This window comes from Natator depressus, chromosome 1 (assembly GCF_965152275.1).
Source record: "Natator depressus isolate rNatDep1 chromosome 1, rNatDep2.hap1, whole genome shotgun sequence".
Taxonomy (NCBI): Eukaryota; Metazoa; Chordata; order Testudines; family Cheloniidae; genus Natator; species Natator depressus.
Window position 1 is genome coordinate 94,902,411 of NC_134234.1, and position 19,549 is coordinate 94,921,959.

Below are 19,549 nucleotides of genomic sequence, written 5' to 3' on the forward strand. Positions count from 1 at the left end.
CTATAATTAAAGATGTCTCATTCAGTCATAGCTGTTGACAGAAGCACTACCATGGGCTGTGCACCCTAAACAGCTATATGGATCATAAAATCAATAGTTTATTTCAGCCAAGCTGGTAAGAATGCAGTTGAATGAAATCAAAGGAAAGCAGTGCATATATCATTTTTATTCAGTATGTTTATATGGCTAGTGAACAATTGTCACTAAAAATACTCAGCAGTAATATACTTTTAAGCTTTTGACATTCTATTCTTATACTTAATATCACACCATAATGATAGACATAAACATAATAAATATTCAGATACGCTGTACATGCCATAAGCATACTGAATATGTTGCTATAAACAAAATTGCTGGCCATTAGTTTCAGAATGCTTTCAAATTAAATCCCCAATGACCATAAATCCAAATCAATGTATGAAATTCATGGACAATGTTCGGCTTATATGACACAGTAAAAATCAAATCACAATGATCTGCGCATTCCTTCTCCCTTACCATTTAACCAACATAGGATGTGCAGTTCACTACGCAATACATGACTTAAATAGTCAGGCTTTATGTACATAAATCTAGTCTCAAGATACCCATTATTATATTACCTCTGCATCATTGCAAGCATGTTATGTGTGTATGAGAGAGAGAGAACAAGTCTGAGTGTGTTGGTCTGACTAGTACTGAGGAGAAGGTTGTGTGATCTCTCACCCAGAAATAATAAGAACCAAAACTCCAAAAAAGAAAAGGAGTACTTGTGGCACCTTAGAGACTAACCAGTTTATTTGAGCATGAGCTTTCGTGAGCTACAGCTCACTTCATCGGATGCATCCGATGAAGTGAGCTGTAGCTCACGAAAGCTCATGCTCAAATAAACTGGTTAGTCTCTAAGGTGCCACAAGTACTCCTTTTCTTTTTTCTTTTTACGAATACAGACTAACACGGCTGTTACTCTGAGACCTGTCAAAACTCCAAAGTGTCCTAAATGGGTGGTGTAAGTTAAATGTTGCATGCAAGAGCCACAAGTATGGTAACTTGCACCAAATTGACATTTGGTGGCAATGCCACTTGCTTTCTCTTACACCTTCCTCTTCATTGGTTTTGTTGCTATATCTCCCCTTTTACCTCCTCAGCATGTAAGTTACATTTGTTCTGCACACCCAGTAACAACCAAGGGTCAGCTCTGCAGCTGGTGTCAATTGGCATGGTCCCAAATGGGTGCAAATTACACTACCATACTTTACGGAGCATACCCACTTAAAACATTTTCTGACCATTTTATTTACTTAAGTGCAGAATTTTGCCCAAAAAGCTCTGAGAGAGTTACTCTTGCTGACACTACAACTCTTGGTGACTAGTGAGAAGTTTGCCCACAGAGCTGAGAGGGATAAAAGTCAACCCCGGATTTTGGATGTCGGCCAGTGATACTCAGACCTCAGTAGCTCAGGAGCCAAATTAGTGATCAACATTACCCAAAAGAGCCACAGTAGTGTGAATTCATTGTTTCATTTACTATAGTACTATCTATGTAGTCATTTTTAAACGGTATGACAAAGGAAATATTTAGCCTATATAATTCTCACAGCAAATAAATTTATTTCAAGTTGATAACTAAATTAGTTAACATAGTAAAAGCATCCTGATTGGTTAATAATTAAATCACACCATGTTTTAATATCATGTACTGCGATGAACCGCAGAAGACACATAAAGAGCCACTTGTGACTCATGACCCGCAGTCTGAGTATCACTGCTTTAGACTCTCTGGGCCTCACTTGGGAGAGTATTTCAACAGAAAGGCAAACTTAGCTTCCCACTTAAATTTAAAATACAAAAACATTAGAAATTTGCAGAATAACCATAAAAAGGTGGCACAAAAAATGTCAGAGAGGAAGAGTACTAGCAAACATTTCTTCTTAAAACAATCCCTGAGTCTTGCTCATGTTACGACCTGTATGATGTTCAACAGACTGTTACCCAAAGCAGATGATTGTGTGGTTAATTCCTAACTGTGACTATACAATTCAAAAATAGTTGGGTAAATTTCTCCTGGGTCTCCCATATTAATGAAATGCCATCATTTTGTTTTCAGGCCTTTATTATTCTTGTGTTACATTTCTTAATTAACCCAAATTATCTGTTCTGAATAGTTGGAGTTAGCAGGTGTTTTTCTATGATGGAGCTAATCATTCTGGGATTGTGTTCCCTATAGATTTAAGGGCCTGATACTTGACTGCTTTGTAATCTTGTGTACAAGGTAAGTTGAAAAATCAGAATGGTAGTGTCTTACCCTCAGTTTATGCTTTGAACTTCAAGGGGACTAACATGCTTAAAGTTAAGCAGATGCTTTGCTGAACAGGGATGGAATAAAACACATGCCCAAGTACCTGCCATAGTACCTAAGTGACTTGCCCAAGGTAACATAGGAAGTCTTTGGCAGAGCTAGGAAATGACCCGAGATCTCCTGAGTCCCAAGCCAATACCTTTAATCACAAGTCGATCCTTCCTCTCAGTACTTAAGATCCCCTTGAATTAAATTAATGCTCAAACATTTAAAATCTCTCACTCACACAGTAACTCTTTCTGTTAACAATTACAGAGGTGGGCCAGGCTAACCTTGTACAATTTTCAAACCTATCACCAAATATACATGCACTAATGAACCAGAAATCTAACTTTTTTGTGGGTGGCAATTTGTAAGTCCCTTTCCTTATGACAGACAGCTGCTGCAACTCAGATAAACACTTTCAAAATAATGTTTGGATGAATTGTTCAAAATAGATCTTGGAGTCTGACAAGCAAGAATCAGATTAATTCCATTCAAAGATATTGGAATGCCAATCCCTGCTAGAAAGAGTGGAAGGGGACGATATAAAATATCAAAATTACATAGGCCTTTTGTTTAAATGTTTTCATAAAAGTCTAACGGAGCTTGAAAGATAATCCTGAATTCAGATGAAAAGCACACAGAATAATAAATACCAAGGAATAATTTAAAAGGCCACAGCTCACTAAGTGGGCTACAGTAGTCTGACTTCATAAGCCACAAGTGAGAAATATTAGCTGAATCCTTAATGGCTTTTATCTCATCTTAGGGGTACTGTACATCTGATATGTATTTTTTTAGAATGCTGTTGATATTCAGAAGCTTTATTGTGGAGAACACATAACTGTGGCGACTAACAGGAGACTCTCTGTTGATGTGGTTGGGATGACCTCACAACTAAAGTCACCCAAAACCCACAGGAAAATGTTATGAATTCCATAGAATTATGTCTCCCTAATTCTGTGCAGTATTTTAAGGCTACTTGACTTACATTTAAAATATATCTCTGATCCACTCAGCTTTCACACCATGTGACTGAACACAGATTCATAGACTTTAAGGCCAGCAAGGACCATCATGATCATCTAGTCTGACCCTGCTGTACTTTGCGGGCCACAAAATTTCACCCACCCACTCCTGTAATAAACATAACCATCATCCTCCACTCCGTCTCTTAAAGGGAACCTCAAGTAGCTTGTATCACCATTTCCTCCTTCACTAATGGCTAACAGAAATGGCACTGTACTTCCAGAAAATCCAAAGTCAAGGTTAGCTTCATGGGGGAAGAACAGCTGGGCAGCTGAGCTTGTCAAGTCCAGCTATAGCTGCCATGCTTCAAAAAGATGAGCAGAAGTTCCAGGAAAGTGGTATGAAAGAATAAAAGATTTGATGAGTTGTGTCAGTGCCCTTTTCAACACTCTGCAATGTCAGAGTAAAGTGGGCTAGAGAAGGACATAGCCAGCAAGTGAAAATATTCATTACCACACTCCCCATTCTAATACAATTTTAAATGTTTATTTTTAGAGTGTAGCTTTACATAATCTGAGTTTTAAGAAATTGTATCTGCAGTAGGGACCATTAGAAACAAAACATTTGCCATTCCATGGGGATTACAGCACTACAATATCACCTCTTTTAAGTATCTGATAGGAAAGAGACTACATTATTGGAGAGCACAGGTTCCTGGTGTGGCAAGCGTTACCCTTGGTAGCTGGTGTGGTATAGTGGGTCATACTCTGAACTGGGGTTTAGGAGTCCTGGGTTCTATTCTTGGTTTGGCAACTGATACAACTTTGGACAAGTCACCATGCCTCAGTTTACCTGTGTGTAAAATGGGGGTAACGATATGGACTTCCTTTGTAAAGTGCTTTGAGAGCTATAGAAAAAAGTGCTATATAAGAACTAGGATTGTGCTTTAGCCAAGTCATGTAAATTTCTCTGTCATTTCCCGCATCTACAACACTTCAGAGAAAAGCAGTGAGGAATAATTAGTTAATGTTTGCAAAATGCTATATGCAGGCTCTTGTTACTTTGTCTTGTCTGTTTTTGTAGTGCAGAAAAATCTCCATGATTATAAAGTTTAATAATCCATCATTCCTCTGCAGTATAAAGCAGTGCACGCCCAAAGAGTACATGTACAACAGCAGCAAAAACAACAATGGAGCTGGACCCCTCATGTTCATTTTTACAGGGATATTCTGAAAACCTTCTCCAGGGTTTGAGCCATGGGACTTCCATTAAAATCCCTTACAATACTGTGAGAATTTACTAAGAATTAGATGGAAGCTCAGGATTAGCACAGCAGAAGGGAAGCCTTTCCTAAAGGGGTGAATGAAAGAAAAGCCCCTTCCAAAGGACATTTACTCTTTTGTGACTCAAAATTTAAAAAAAGCGTACAGTCCTAAATTACCAGCCATCTTCTTTTTCATATGGCTATCAAAATCTAAGTTCCAGGGGTCAGAACCAGAATTCCTGAGATAAGTCACTCCTCCTGAGAGTTCATGCTCCCCGTTGATGTCAGTGACAATACTTCTGTAAATAACTGCACACCAGGCATCACAGTGAGCCTAAATAAAGAGTTAGTCACAGCCATTAGATTAGAAATGTTCTCCCATTGCATTTAAACTCCTGGAGTTTATTGGAATAGTTACTGCTTTCTGCAGCCTATTTTCCCCCCATTTCAAGCCAGACAGTGTTGTATAGAATTTATCCAAGCTACTGCACTGTGGAATTTACACCTTGGTATGGGAGCAGCTGGGGGTTAACAGAGCTGCTTGCCTTGAGTAGCTGAGTTGCATCCAGTGAAGTGAGCTGTAGCTCACGAAAGCTTATGCTCAGATAAATTTGTTAGTCTCTAAGGTGCCACAAGTACTCCTTTTCTTTTTGAGTCACTAGTTAATCTCAGTTTTTGTCCCTCAGTCCCAGACAAACAGGAGTGGGAGGAATTCCTGTCCGGTCACTTCTCAGGCCCTCTGCTCCAAGGGACCCAAAAGGTCCAGCAAGGACCAGGAGAAATCAATATAATATTCTGTAGTGTACAGTGTTGATTTAACTCAACACCATTTGCAAAGTCGCTGAGGGTTTGCCCAGTGTCGATAATCTGGTGTGTAAGTTTTTGGCTTGAAAGGGCTCCCCAGTTGAGAGCTAAAAGGCTTGCACATGCTGCTGCAGTGTGTGATACTAAAACTAAACAACTAGGGTTGGAGTAGATTTATATAGATCTCTGTTATTGCAGGAATCATTGTCAACAAGTCATGCAGCAAAATACTTTTCTACTTATTTAGAATCTTGGTTATTCAGTTACCGTTGAAAATGTGTACAGTACTTCAGATGCAATATTCTCAGATGTTTCTATCACCTGCAGTATAATGTGACATTTCACAGTTTCAGCATTACACAGCAATGTGGGGCATTTGTTCAGAGAGCTACACTGTCTTCAAAACAAAAGAGAAAAGAGATAAATAGCCAAGTACAATCTTGTACCTTAACCACCGAAAAGCCTATCTTAAAACTGAATGGAGCAACAGAGAGCTTTTATTTCTTGTTTTTTAAAGAATAAAACTCAGTGATTTCCTTTGAAAGCTATTCAACAAGTTCCCCATAATCCTATTACATTTCATATGAAATGTATCTGTTTCCATAAGAACAGCCATTGCAGGCCCAATGATATCATTAATCTTTTGTAACCTACCCTTTAGCTACATTTATAGATTCTGCTCTTGTAAACCAAATGCAAAACAAAAACTGATAACATTTTAGTCTGACCATTCATCAAATACATGCTGAAAGCAAGTTTGCACTGGTTTTCTGGCTTATACCAACCGGTGCAATCTCTTGCACAGGAGCGAGCTTGCAACTTCAGCAACCTGTTCTAAATCTGTCCTATCATTTCTTGAAGTTGAGGCCTACATATAAATATCTATCTGGCTCTAGTTATATAGATGGATACATGTGTACACACATATATAATCTTTTCAGCCTCAGACATCCAAATCTATTGCATTTTACTCACAGCTTTTGGGTACTTTGCATCTGTTCACTACCAGTTCAACAGTTATTAGAAGCTAGACATGTAGAATTAAATATAATTATTTAGACATTTTACAAAAACCAAGTAGATCAGTGGGTGAGACATTTTATCTGATGAAACACTGTTTTATTGAATTGGCATTTATTAGAATACCATACAGATTGATGCTTGGGAGGATGAAATTTAGAACCCTTCAGTCAAAAAGGAGAATAGGGAAGAACAAAATGTTCTCTCTGTTTAAAAACATCTATCTTGAGGAAGAGTGAGTTAAAGGTGTCTTGGATTATTTGTGCTTACTCAACCCAAATGCAATGTGCCTTGCTCGGAAGTACAGGAATTTGACTTTTAGTACCATTGATCTTCTTAACCTCTACCATCAAGTAGTATGGAATTAAACACTCTTTTCTTAAAAATGACTGAGTATGGATGTCCTCTTTAACCAAGTGTGCCTCTTGTCTCTTGATCAGGTAACAGACATTAAAGAAAAACTGAAGCTTTCAAAAAAGTTCTGGTCAGCTTTACCATATACTATCTGCAAGGATGAAAGAGTGACAGCTGGCATGTCAAATGAAGAGGACTGCTGGAATGGCCATACCAAAGCTAGGTGAGGAAGACTGCTCCCCAAATAGTAGCATACTAATTCCACATCTGGCCTTGGAATGGTTAGCTGGTTATGTGTTCTAAGGCTTGTTTACAGAACCACTTACAGCGATGAAATGGAAATAGGGCAGAACAAGTAATTGCCAAGGAAAGCTAGTAGCTGGGAGCACTTACCATCAAGGTGCCGTTAAATCTAGAGTGTGAGTCATTGTGAATGTGCACATTGTGTCAGGATTTGAACATGGAGGCTATTCATTAGTTAGATTCCAGGTGGATTATTTATTCTGAGATCTCAAAGAGCCCGTTAGCACTTGTTAGTGTCCCTGTGTAGTGACCGACAAACAGTGAAGCAATTTACACTTGGGATCTTCTCTTAGGATGTAGCAGATATTGGAATTTCAGCTCTACTTTACTATTTATTGGCAATCCTTTTGGTTACTGGTTGAGTAAAACTGAAAAATAGCCTGGATTTAATAAATGTAACCTTCCTAGTTGCCTCATATGGAAGGCTTGACCTTACACCATATCATTGTGGAACTGTGGCTTTAGGCATCTGCTGTCGTATTTCAACAATTTTTCAACTTTGAAGTCAGGTTGGGTTACTACTTTGTGGCAGGACTGTTGCTGGAAGATTGCTAAATTCACAGATTGAGTCAGCAAGTGGGAAACAGATGTGTCTAGACATTGTTGAGAAAGTGATGGACAGGTTGGATCAGGGAGCATATTGAGGGAAGGTTACAATTTGGTTTAGCAATAGCTATGAGTGCTGCTGGGGTGAAGGGAAGAGCTATGGGTTCTGAGTAGGGCTAGGCGAAATATTCTGGCCAAAACTTTCACCTAAAAATACAGATTCAGGTTGACCAAAACATTTCATGAATTTGTGTTGATTTTGGCAAATTGTTTTGGTCAGGAAGAAAAGGTTTTTATTTTTTTACCTTTCCAAATTGAAACATTTTGATTTTTTTAAAGCTAAATTCTTAGGGGATTTAGGTAAGGAAGAATGATAAACCCTAGACCCAAACTGTGGTGGTTTTTCACTGGACCTGGAACACACGGATGTCCCCCCACCTGTGAGAGCCCTAACCAGCAAGCTAGAGAGTCACTCATGCTCTGATCCAATGACTATTTAATTAATTATACAAGGTGGAATGGCTTCAACAGGAGAGTTGACAGATGCCCATTTCAAAAGCTGAGTAGTTAGGGCACTCAGCTGGGATGGTGGAACCTTAGTTCAAGTTGTTATTTCAAAGCTATTGGCTATAAAGGGGTGGCAGCACTATCTGCTCCTCCTCAATTTTGTGAATGGCACTTAAGTCTCCTGGTGAATCTCGTCCTTCATTTCCAAATTACCTTTGCTTTTTATATTTAAAAATGTTTAAAGATGCCTGAAATAGAAACAAAATACTTTGTTTTGGGTTGAACAACGTATTTCATACATGAAAGAAAAAAATTGTGACAAATTTTGGTCAGGTTGACCTGAAATTATTATTTTTTCTTTGATTTTTTTAAACTGCTGGCAAACCAAAAATTCAGTCCTTTGCACAGTTCTAGTCCCAAGTGCCCAATGAATGCAGTTCCGTACTGCTGTGATACAATTTCAAGCACACCTTGTAGATTTGTTAACCATTACCTATTTGTGGAAACAAGCTAGTGGATGAAAATTAGACAGCCATAGAAACAGCAACAAACCAGTTCAAATTTGAACTGAACAGGATATCTTTTGTCCGAAGCTACGTCTACACTATGAACCTTAGGCATAGCTGTACTGCTGCAGCTGTAAGGTATCCTGTGTAGCCACTCTATGCTGGTGGGAGAGAGCTCTCCCATCACCATAATGAAGCCACCCTCAATGAGCGGCGGTAGCTGTGACAGTGGGAGACACTCTCCTCCCAACATAGCGCTGTCCACACCGACGCCTTTGCTGGTGAAACTTTTGTTGGTCAGGGATATAAAAAGAACCACCCCGACCAACAAAAGTTTTAGCAACCAAAGTCCTGGTGTAGACATAGCCTAAGATGCAACTATGAAAAAAATTAATAGGTCATAAGTCAGCGTATGTCAGCTTCTCCATTGTGCAAGATACTTTGTAAGAGAAAGATTCCCTCATGGACCCACCTCCCCTCCCAATGTTTTAATCCCCCACTGCTTAATTGTCAAAAGTTTCATTTTACAGACAAGCCCAAAGGGCTCTGCAGACCGTGGGTTGTCCATGGACTGCGATTTGATGAGAACTGGTATAAATCTATTTTCCAAAGCCAGGAGTATTTTTTCCTTTATGCTTAGCTGTTAGACCCCATCCCCATTCCCCCTGAAGCCTGTGAGGGAGGCAAATGGCAGCTAACAGAACAATATCAGGAATGTTTATATATAACCACATGCAGTGGTGCTGTAGCCATGTCATGTATTACTAGGTTCATCTTAAAAGGACCGTGTGAGAGTAAAATTGGAAATCACCTTCCTCCACAATCGCTATTATTGTAGCAGTTCTTCATAAGTTACAACCCCATGCAGGTGTGCTCTGCTGTCAAAAGGAAGCTGGCTAGTGTGTGTTGCTCCATGAAGCACACATTAATAAAGACTGCATGCTGCTCCTATTGAAAAGAGCCCTAAAGCATGCCTGCTAAAATCATTCTTGGTTTCCTTGAGCAATTCTAGTTTTTTGTCCTACGTGCCTTGTAGCGAAGCAAAGACTCACAGGTGCAGCACCTCCTGCTGGTCATGTCAGGAATTAGCTCTCCAGCATATGGCGCGCCTCCTCCTGGCCAGTGTCTCACCTGACACTGGCCCCATGTCCCTCCCAGACTCCAGTGCCCCTTTACCTTGGGGTGCTGCCCCTGGGCAATGCCCCCACACTCTGGGTCTCCTCTCCCAGGGGAACCCCCAACCCTCTATCCCCACCTTGCCTCAGTGGCTACTGCCAGTCATCATCTATCCCCCATTCACTGGGGCAGACTGCAGTCTGTAAACCACTCATCATTGGCAAGACAAGGGTTGGACCTACAGCCTATTATCCCTCTTTAGGCCTTGAACAAGGCCTGCAGCCTGGTGAGTTGCCAGGCTGCAGCTCCCCTTGCCACTCCCCAGCACTTCTCTACCTCCGGTACCCTACTCCCAAGCAGTTAGGTCCTTCTCTCCCCACCCCTAGAGAGAGACTGACATAGCTCCTGCCTCACAGCCCTTTTATAGGGCCAGCTGTGTCTGATTGGGGCATGGCCCCAGCTGTGGCTGCTTCCCCAATCAGCCTGGCCTTTTCTCTCAAGAGTGGGGTAACTGGCCCACTACATGCCTGGCCAGTACCACTCAGCTCCCTTTTTCCCCAGGCACCTCTACAGATAAGGGCTTGATATTGTCCTAAATTTTCAGGATTTGGTCCATCCAAAATGGGTAGGTTTTCTTTTGAGTTTACAAAGGAGCAATTCTCTTGCAGCCTTCCTTTTGCAATATTTACATCATGGGAAGGCTTGCACTTGGAACAAAAGAGAAACTATTACTCCAAGTGTCAGTGAAATGCAATTAACAGGATATGTGAAATTTGACAATGCCCTAGAGAGCAAGGTCATTCCTCTTTATTGTAGCATAAAATGTACCCTTACTCATGATGACTAGTATCTACAACAAAGTACGAGTCAGCATGAATAAGGGCAGCAGAAGCTGGCCTGTTAGTAAATAAAGGATTGGATTTCTTTGTATTCATATGCTTGCCTATTCTCTGCCTTGGCTCCCGTGCTAGTGTTAGGCCTCCCTTTTCCCTCGTGGTAGGTATAGGCATGGATTTTGAATTCCAGAGTGAATCACAGAAGTTAAAGATGGAAAAAAACAGTTGGGTCATGTAGCCTATTCCCTAGTGTAATAGTCTGCTAGTCAGTTAGACTCTCTAGTCACTTAGACTCTCTTCTCAGGGCATGGGCAGAGGAAGCTCCCTAGAAGCACGGGGGGCACCAGCGCCCGGACCGTGGCCCTCCCCATGATCCACCCTGAGACCCACCCCTGCTTGGCCTCCTCCCACCTATGCTCCACCTCCACTCTGCCCCAGGCCCTGCTCCTGCTCGTCCCCCTCCCCTAAGGCCCCCCGCCCACTGCTTGTGCCATTACACTCCCTCCTCTGAGGGGCCCCCCCACCTGCCATTTGCGCCTCTTCACCCCCTCCCTAGAGGCCCCCCCACACACACTCGCCAATGCATGAAAAGCTGATGTATGAAAGGAGTGTCACTGACCCTTCTGAATAGATCTTAAGGATTCCCTATTCTCGATAAAGCATCTGCAACAATATTTCCTTTCCGCTTGATATGAATTATGTCAACGTCGTATGCTTGAAGGGCTAGACTTCGAAGAAGTAATCTAGAGTTCCTTGAGCTCAGTGTAGCCATGCGAGTGGGGCAGGGTCACTTAGTAAAGTGAACTTTTTGTTATACAAATAGGGTTTAAGCTGCTTAACTGCCCAGACAGTTGCATAGCATTTTCCTTGATTGTAACATAGTTTTGCTCAGTGGATGTCAGTTTTTTGCTTAAGTACGCAATGCGGTGGCTGCCCTGATTTCTGATTTCTAAGGGTTTGTCTACACTGGCACTTTGTCAGCAAAACTTGTATCATTCAGGGGTGTTAAAAAAAACATACCCGGAATGACAAAAGTTTGCCCGATGAAAAAGCGCCAGTGCGAACAGTGCTTTGTCGGCAGGAGCGCTCTCCTGCCAACAAAGTCGCTGCCACTCGTGGGGGGTGGAAGATTTTGTCCGCAGGAGAGCACAGCCATGTCGCTAAAAGCCTCGTAGTGTAGCCTAACAGTCTGACCTGAGTTTGGCACTCTTAGTTGTGAGCCACTCCAAGTACTGCGATACCTAGGCAATGAACAGGGAAATATAATGTAACCCTTCTGCCCATCAGAGTTGGCAGCAACAAGGGCCGGGTTCAATATCTATGGGATCCATTCCAATAACACAATGCAAACCGGCTCGAGCCCCCACCCAGTGACCTGGGACAAATATATACCACCCCCGCTGGGCGCCTCCAAGAGGCAAGACTTCCCCTCTCGCAAGCACATAGTCTGAGTGTAGCAAAAAGCCTTTTAATAACAGAGAGAAACAATGTGGCATTATGTTGGGGAAACACCACCAACAGGATTCATAATACAACCCATGAGCAAAAAAAAACCACCCCAAGCAAATGGGGGCATGCCCCTTTCCCTCGGGTTCTTGAGTCCCAGCACCCAAACGTCTCTTGAGTCCAGCAATCCACAAATCACCCAAAGTCCAAAAAGTCCAGCCCCAGAGTTCAAAAGTTCATCTGCATAGTGTTACTCCCCAGTCTGGCTAAAATGTGCCTGTGTATGGGGGAAAGGGGTAAGGGGCACCTTACGTGTCCTGAAGCTGACTGCTCCACAGGGCTCTGCTCTGCTACGCTGTCTCACGAACGGCTCTGCTCCACCACGACCGGCTCCGCTCTGCACCGCTCGCCGTCTCACGAACAGCTCTGCTCAGCTCGCCGTCTCACGAACACACCACTGTCTCACGAACGGCTCCACTCCACCATGACCGGCTCTGCTCTGCACAGCTCGCTGTCTCAAGAATAGCTCTGCTCAGCTCGCCGTCTCACGAACACACCGCTGTCTCACAGACGGCTCCGCTCCACCACGACCAGCTCCACTCCGCACAGCTCGCCGTCTCACAAACACACCGCTGCACTCTAGATCTTCCGGCTCCCCACTACTTGACACAGTGCTCAGTGATTTCAGCTCTCAGTGATTTCAGCTCATAGTAGTGGGGGCCTTAGTGCTGGTGCACCTTAAGGCCAAAGTGAATGCAGCACAGTACCTGTAGCAAGACTCTTAATAGACCCAAAATTAGCTCTGACATTCCACAGTGGAGAGAGACAGAGGTGCAATTGGTGCTTCAGGCCCTCACAAAGGGGCCCACACCACCAGGTACTAATACCTGTCTCAAGTCTCTCTCAATTCACACAGTTTTGGAACCCATGACCCTTGCCTAGCGAGTGCTACTTAGTTGATGGTGAGTCCCTCCATCATAGCAAAAGGCCAAGTACAGTTCCAAGCACAGTTCCCATAATCAGGGTAATAACAATTTATTCTTCCTGCCCCAATAACAGAGACACTGGGGATCCCACAGCAGCCGAAGTGACCATTTGGGCAGCTATGGCCTCAGTCTAGGCGGGGTGGGTGTGCCTATGCAAATGAGATCAGCCCCTGAAGTTTTTTTTCCACAACTTGCCACACCTCACCACCAGATGTCAGGGTGGAGCTCTGACACTGCTTACAATAACAAAAGACAAAATATTTTTTAAAAAACAGTGTGTTAGGTGCTGCTGGTCAAAGAAAACAGAGTTGTAGAATTGCAAAATACATATTGGCTCTTGTGTTTCATTCAACACATCCACCTTCTAACATTGCATATACCAGAAAATGTATGTTATAAAACTGAGGTTATAGAAAATGGAAGCTATTCCTTCTTTCGAAAGAGGCAGAACACCAAGGTCACTTGTAGTTATTAAAATCCACTGATATGTCTCTACTGCTGTGAGACCAGATGGGGTTAATCCAAGGCCACCAATTAGCAGATAACATGCAGAGTTACAGGAATGATCCATTTGACTTTCTGGAAGGGTGCACTTGTTATGATGATGACCCTTGACACAGAAAAAGCATTTGTTTGATAAGGTCAAATGTAAATATTGGGGCAGAGGAGGTGGGAGTTGGATGGTATGGAACTGGGAACATTTATGAGATGGATGGAATCCCATTTCTAAAAAAACCTTATAGCCAGAATCAAAGTTAATGATAGCTACGTCAAACCTAGTCCCTTCTGAGAAGTACCCAGCAGGCTGCCCCATCACATCTCATATTCATGGTCATGGAAATTTGTACACAAATGTTGTTTGTTTGTTTTTAAAAGAGTATCTTGGGTGTAAATTCAAGAGGCTTGGGTAACAATGTTATCCTCTATGCACGTGAGGTCTTAATGACACTTGGTGATCTGCTCACCCAGATGACTGTTATGAAAGGTAGGATGGAATTTGTAGAAGTCTCAGGTGTTAGTATTCAGTTATACCAAATCCCAATTATTAGCCCTTGAAATAAACTAAGATACCCAAATACCATGACAAGCAAAATGCCATGCGTACAATGCTGAAGTTACAGCCAGCCGTAACCATCTCTTCCCTTCGCCTGCAGAACCCAGTTTAGCTGAGGAAGCGCATGCTGCCTGGTCCAATAGAGTTCAGGCTCTCTCTGTGTTGGGTGGAAGAAGTGAGGCACTAGAGCATTGTCTATACTAAGAAAATGGCCCATTTCTAACAACAGCTTCGTTTCAGCTGCACTTAATTGTGGACATCTGTGTTCAGCACCACTGGAGAAAATGCATTAAGCCCAGCTCTCAGCAACTAAACAAAATGTTTCTATTAATAAATGTATGGTTTCCAATCTAATTTTGCTGGGGCTCCCCTTCCAGGCTCTTGACAGATGGACCATTCCCTTCCAGTCCTTGTGTTTCCTTATATCCCACCTAAGCACAGCTGCTGCTGTCTTTCCTTTACACACACATACACACACACTAACCAATCCCTTTGGGGATTGCCCTATGATTGAAAAGAGACAGATGGGGTTGTCTGTTTGGCCAAGTGAGCCAATTGTAAGTGCCTTTTTATCTTAGCAGGCCGGGTAAGCTTGTCTGCCATTATCCTAGCTTGAGTGAACCTCCCTGCTGCATTTGTTTTGTCTTCCTCACAAGACTAGACACCAATGAAAGCTACAGCACTTACTGAGTGGAATTTCCCAGTGTTAAGTAAACAGCTGCTGCAGCAGCAGAAGATGGAGGACACTGCCCTTTAAGTCAGATGTCATTCATGAAGTGGAAAACCCATCCATTTTTGTTCAGTGGCCACTGTGGTTTGTTTATGGAAGCAATCTGAAAAGAATTATCAGCCATTTTTAGTCTTGAAAAGAAAGAAAATACTTTGGAACATCAGCTGCATATTGAAAAAAAAATGGACTTTAAACAAGCTTTGTGGGACTTGCATAACAGGTGTCAAAAAGCATTTTTGTCATGCCTGCTGAGGCAAGTAAGAAGTATGGAAAGGCTGAAGAGGAATGAAGAAATGGGTTAAGATTTTAGAAAATGTAAACGGCACTAAACTACTGCTATATCTGAGCAAGAAACAAATCGAAAATAAACAGTAATGTCCAGCTTCTCATTTGTCAAAGAGGTGAGAGAAATAATCGGACACAGATCCAGGCTAGGCTCTCCCATTCCATTTTTATTTAGAATCGTTGTTATTATTACCATGCACCAAAAGGGATGGTTAACCGCAAGAGCAGCAGCAAAGCTTAATACCCAAAGGGGTAGCTCCACTTTCAGAACTGCAACATAAGCAGCTGTGTTTGAACAACTTTGCCCACCCTGCAGCCAATTTTCTGTCAAAAATGGTCTCCTGCCACTGCTTCCAGTTTTGGGTGACTTAACCCTACCACATACGCATCAAAATGCTTTTGTAAGAACATGTGCTTGGCTGTCATTCAGAGGGAAGATGTCACTCGAAAAACACCTTGGACTGTGAACTTCTATATCCCTAGTCTAAAGAAAGGGTAGCAATGTTTAGCTTTTTACATTCAAAAAAGACTTTCCTTTGAGAAAACAGGTGAGCCACTTTGATAACAATTATCTAAATACTTCATTCACGTGCTATAAATACTGAGGCCCTGATCCAGCGAGGTACTTAGGCATGTACCTAACTTTAAATGCTTTGAAGTCAATGGGCTTTCTTAAAGTGTGTTTAAATTTAACAAATGCTTAAGTTCTTTGCTAACTGTGGCTTGACAGCGCAATACTAAAGATGTATGTGCTTAAAGTGTAGCAACTAAATCTGCATGAAGACACCTAAATAATAAATTTAGTCACCTCAAATCCGATTTAGGCACTTAAAGATAGATTTAGATGCCTAATTTTGGGCTCCCAAACTTGAAAATTAGGCACTGAATCATTAAACCTAACCCATTCTGAAACTGAAAGTGTATCATACAGTAGCCACTATATTTCACCCTTTGGAATAAAGTCTTATCTTGGAGAGCCAATGCAATAAAGTTGTTGATTTCATATCTTTAACACTTTTGTTTGAAAGTTCATCCTGCTTATGGCAAACACAGTTTTTAAGTGTGTGTGTGTGTGTGTGTGTGTGTAATTCATTTGACTCTTTTCAAGTCCTAGCAATCATAGCAGAGCAAACCAACATTTTGTGAATGTCATGGCTGTTCCTGGAGTGAATCTGATTCTACAGGTGATTTTAAAATGAATTAGGGTGAAAGAACACAACTAGGCCCACTTGACATCCCCTTGAAGTCAGCTGATCTCTGGGTGGGTCCAGGGTCTGCCACACAGATCCATTTACAGAATTTGAAACTTGTTATTCATCCTAAATAAAGAATATACCAGAAAACTCTTATTACATTAAACTTCCAAAATAACTCATATGCTTTCCATATATAAAACTTACTCAGGACTCAGTATATCACATAAACTAGGTTCTACTTTTATTACACAATAAGACAAGAAGTCAAACATAAATCAGTCATTGCAATTTGATGCATCATATTTCATAGCCAAACACTGCTTCTCATGGATTGAATCAGATAATTAGCAGAACAGTCATCAGTCATGAACAGGAATTCTGATGCAGAGTATTCAAAATAAATACTTAGACTTAAAATCACTTTTAGCTAGTAACTGGTTGTTTCTCCTGGGGAAAGGATCTTATTATCTTACAGCCTCTCTCTGTCTATTGGTCCTACACCACTGTAGAATCTGAGCACCTACTACATAGAAAGAAAGATGATTATTGTTTTTTCTATTTTAACTCTTTCCTTCTTGGCCTTAGGAGAAATTTCTGGGTTCATTTATAAGATATTAATTTGTTTGTTTGTTTATGTTTGTGTCAAAGATAGAGCAAGCAGCTGAACTGAAGAAATTAGTTTTGCATTTAGTTCTGGAAGTGACAGGTCCTTATCTCTTATGGGAGTTTGTCAGTCCATTAGAGAACTGAAGTCAGGTCCTTAGTGTTCAGATATATCTCCAAATTAAACAACAGCTATTATGTATTATTGTTGTTGTTGTAATACAAATTATTATTATTATTGTTATTATTAATAATAATAATTTGTATTACCATAGTGCCTAGGAGCCCTAGTCATGGACTATTTGCTAGATGCTGCACAAACACAGCAAAGAGACAGTTCCTGCCCTAAAGAGCTTACAATCTAAGTATAAGACAAGAAACAACCGGGGGCATACAAGAACACAATGAGGCAATATTGATAATTTTGACAGGTAGTGGGATCATAGTACCAGCAGTCTAATTGTTATCCAGTTTTTTTTGGACATCACAGCAAAGGAGAGTTTTAAGGAAACATTTGAAGGAGGAGAACAACATGGTTTTGTGACTATATACTGGAAGCTCTTCCCGAGCATGGGGAGAAGCATGAGGGAAAGCATAAAAATGTAACAAATGGGCAATGGAGCCTAGCATGTGTGGGCTGATTAGAAGTGGGAGTCAACATCTTGATCGGGATGGGGCATAAAGGGCCTTGAAAGTGAAGACCTGTAGCTTATGTTTGATATGATAGAGAAGGGAGAACCCATGGAGGGACGCATGCAAAGAGAGGGGTGATTGGTCAAAGAGACAGGCTAGGACAATGGTCTTTGCAGCTGCATTCTGAATGAATGTGAGTGGTGCAAGATTCCATTTGTCAAAGCCAGAGAAAAGGGTGTTGCAGTAATTGAAACATGAGATGATGTTGAGTTTTAGCTGCATGGATGGATAGGACAGATGTTATCTTAGAGATACTAAGCAGAAAGAATTGGCAAAATTTAGACATAGCTTAGAGGCGAGGACCTAGAAAGAGGTCTGAATTGAAGATGATACCCAGCTTACGGGCCTATGTGATGGGCAAGATATTGGGGTTGCCCACAATGATTAAGAAAGGAGGTAGGAGAAAAGGGTTTAGAGGAAAAGATTAATAACATGTCTCTTTCAACAACTGACCAAAGTTGTCATTGCAAATAATCTATATGCGATAGAAACTATTTTTACATAACAAGGTGGATAAAAATAAAAAAAGTACAAAGGAATACTGGGCTAGATAATCAGCTAGATAATATTGGGCTAAATAATGTAGCTCCTCTGACGTCAATGGAACCTAGTTTTCATCAGCTGAGGATCTGGCCATTTAGAGTTTTACACTATACTAGTAAATCTCAACTGTGGTTTGCAGAGGCAAGAGCACTTGCTGATAGTTTGCAGAGTTAACCAGTCAGATGATGTTAACTCTTCTTTGTTTCCATATGTCGAAGCTCTTCAAAAAGAACAGTAGCTATTAGACTCTGTAAAACTGACAAAGTAGTTTTCTAAATATTTTTATAAGAAATGTTAAAGACAGTTAATACTGTCAAATTGCTTAGTATAGAATTTGCACTATGGTCCGCATTTCCATAAAACATTATATACTGAGCCAATTGTTCATTTTGCTGTCTAGATACCTGCCTGAGATTATGAATGATGGGCTGACCAACCAGATCAACAATCCCGAAGTAGATGTGGACATCACAAGGCCTGACACCTTCATACGGCAACAAATCATGGCCCTAAGAGTCATGACTAACAAACTGAAGAATGCATACAATGGAAATGATGTGAACTTCCAGGATACAAGTAAGCAACTGATTTTGCGAACAAACATATCCGCCAAACAAATTCATAAACCCACCACATTGGGGCCATTATAAATTCTAATAACTCTCCTTAGTTATAGTAATCTGCTAAGTATGCCTTATTCCAGATGGTCCTGGGTTGGAAAAGTGAAGCAATGTAAGGGTTTGCCTACATAAAACAGCTTAGCCTAAGGTGTGAATTTAGGCCATGTCTGTACTATGGGGACTATGGAGGCACGGCTATATCACTGTAGCTATGCCGGCATAACCTCATAGTGCCAATCCAGTCTATAGCAATGGAAAAGGTTTTTCCAGTGCTGTGGGAACACCATCTACTTGAGTGACAGTAGCTAGATCAATGGAAGCATTCTAGTTGTGTCTACACTGGGGGTTAGGTCAACGTAGCTACGGGGTTCGGGGTGTAGATTTTTCACACCTCTGAGCACTGTAGTTATGCCAACCTCAATTTTAAGCATAGGCCAGGCCTCACACTGATTTAGTTAAACTGGTGCATGCCACAGTGTGGACACGCTTATGTCGTTTTAAATGGCTTTTTTCAATTTAATTTAAGTAGATTGGGAGCTAAGTCAAAATTGTCTGTTAAACTACAGTAAGTGTCCGCATGGAGCTTTGCACCCATTTAATTAATTCGTTCATCTGGTGAAACTTTCCCACGTAAACAAATCCTAAAATTGCTTCAGTGATATCATTCCGTCTCTCAAGGTTGACCATTACTGACTAGAACTCAAGTTCCACATTCAAGTTCTCAATCAGAGAATACAGTGTACTCCATGATCTTCACTTTAGTAAAAGTCTTCAAGGAAAAATCATATATGGTTCTATGGTCCTCATAAGAAGGTTTCAGTATATACTTTTCAAGATCAGACTCA

The 19,549-nt window shown here is 41.3% G+C and overlaps 1 protein-coding gene across 3 annotated transcripts in view; it reads left to right on the top strand.

Moving 5' to 3' along the window:
• GPC6 (glypican 6) overlaps nt 1–19,549 on the top strand; it is a 1,139,050-nt gene that overhangs the window by 1,113,673 nt on the left and 5,828 nt on the right. For all 3 annotated transcript variants that reach the window (XM_074962546.1, XM_074962556.1, XM_074962564.1), the window contains 2 exons: nt 6,821–6,957; nt 18,485–18,660. In XM_074962546.1, coding sequence (XP_074818647.1) covers nt 6,821–6,957; nt 18,485–18,660 — 313 coding nt within the window. The remainder of the gene's footprint in view (nt 1–6,820; nt 6,958–18,484; nt 18,661–19,549) is intronic.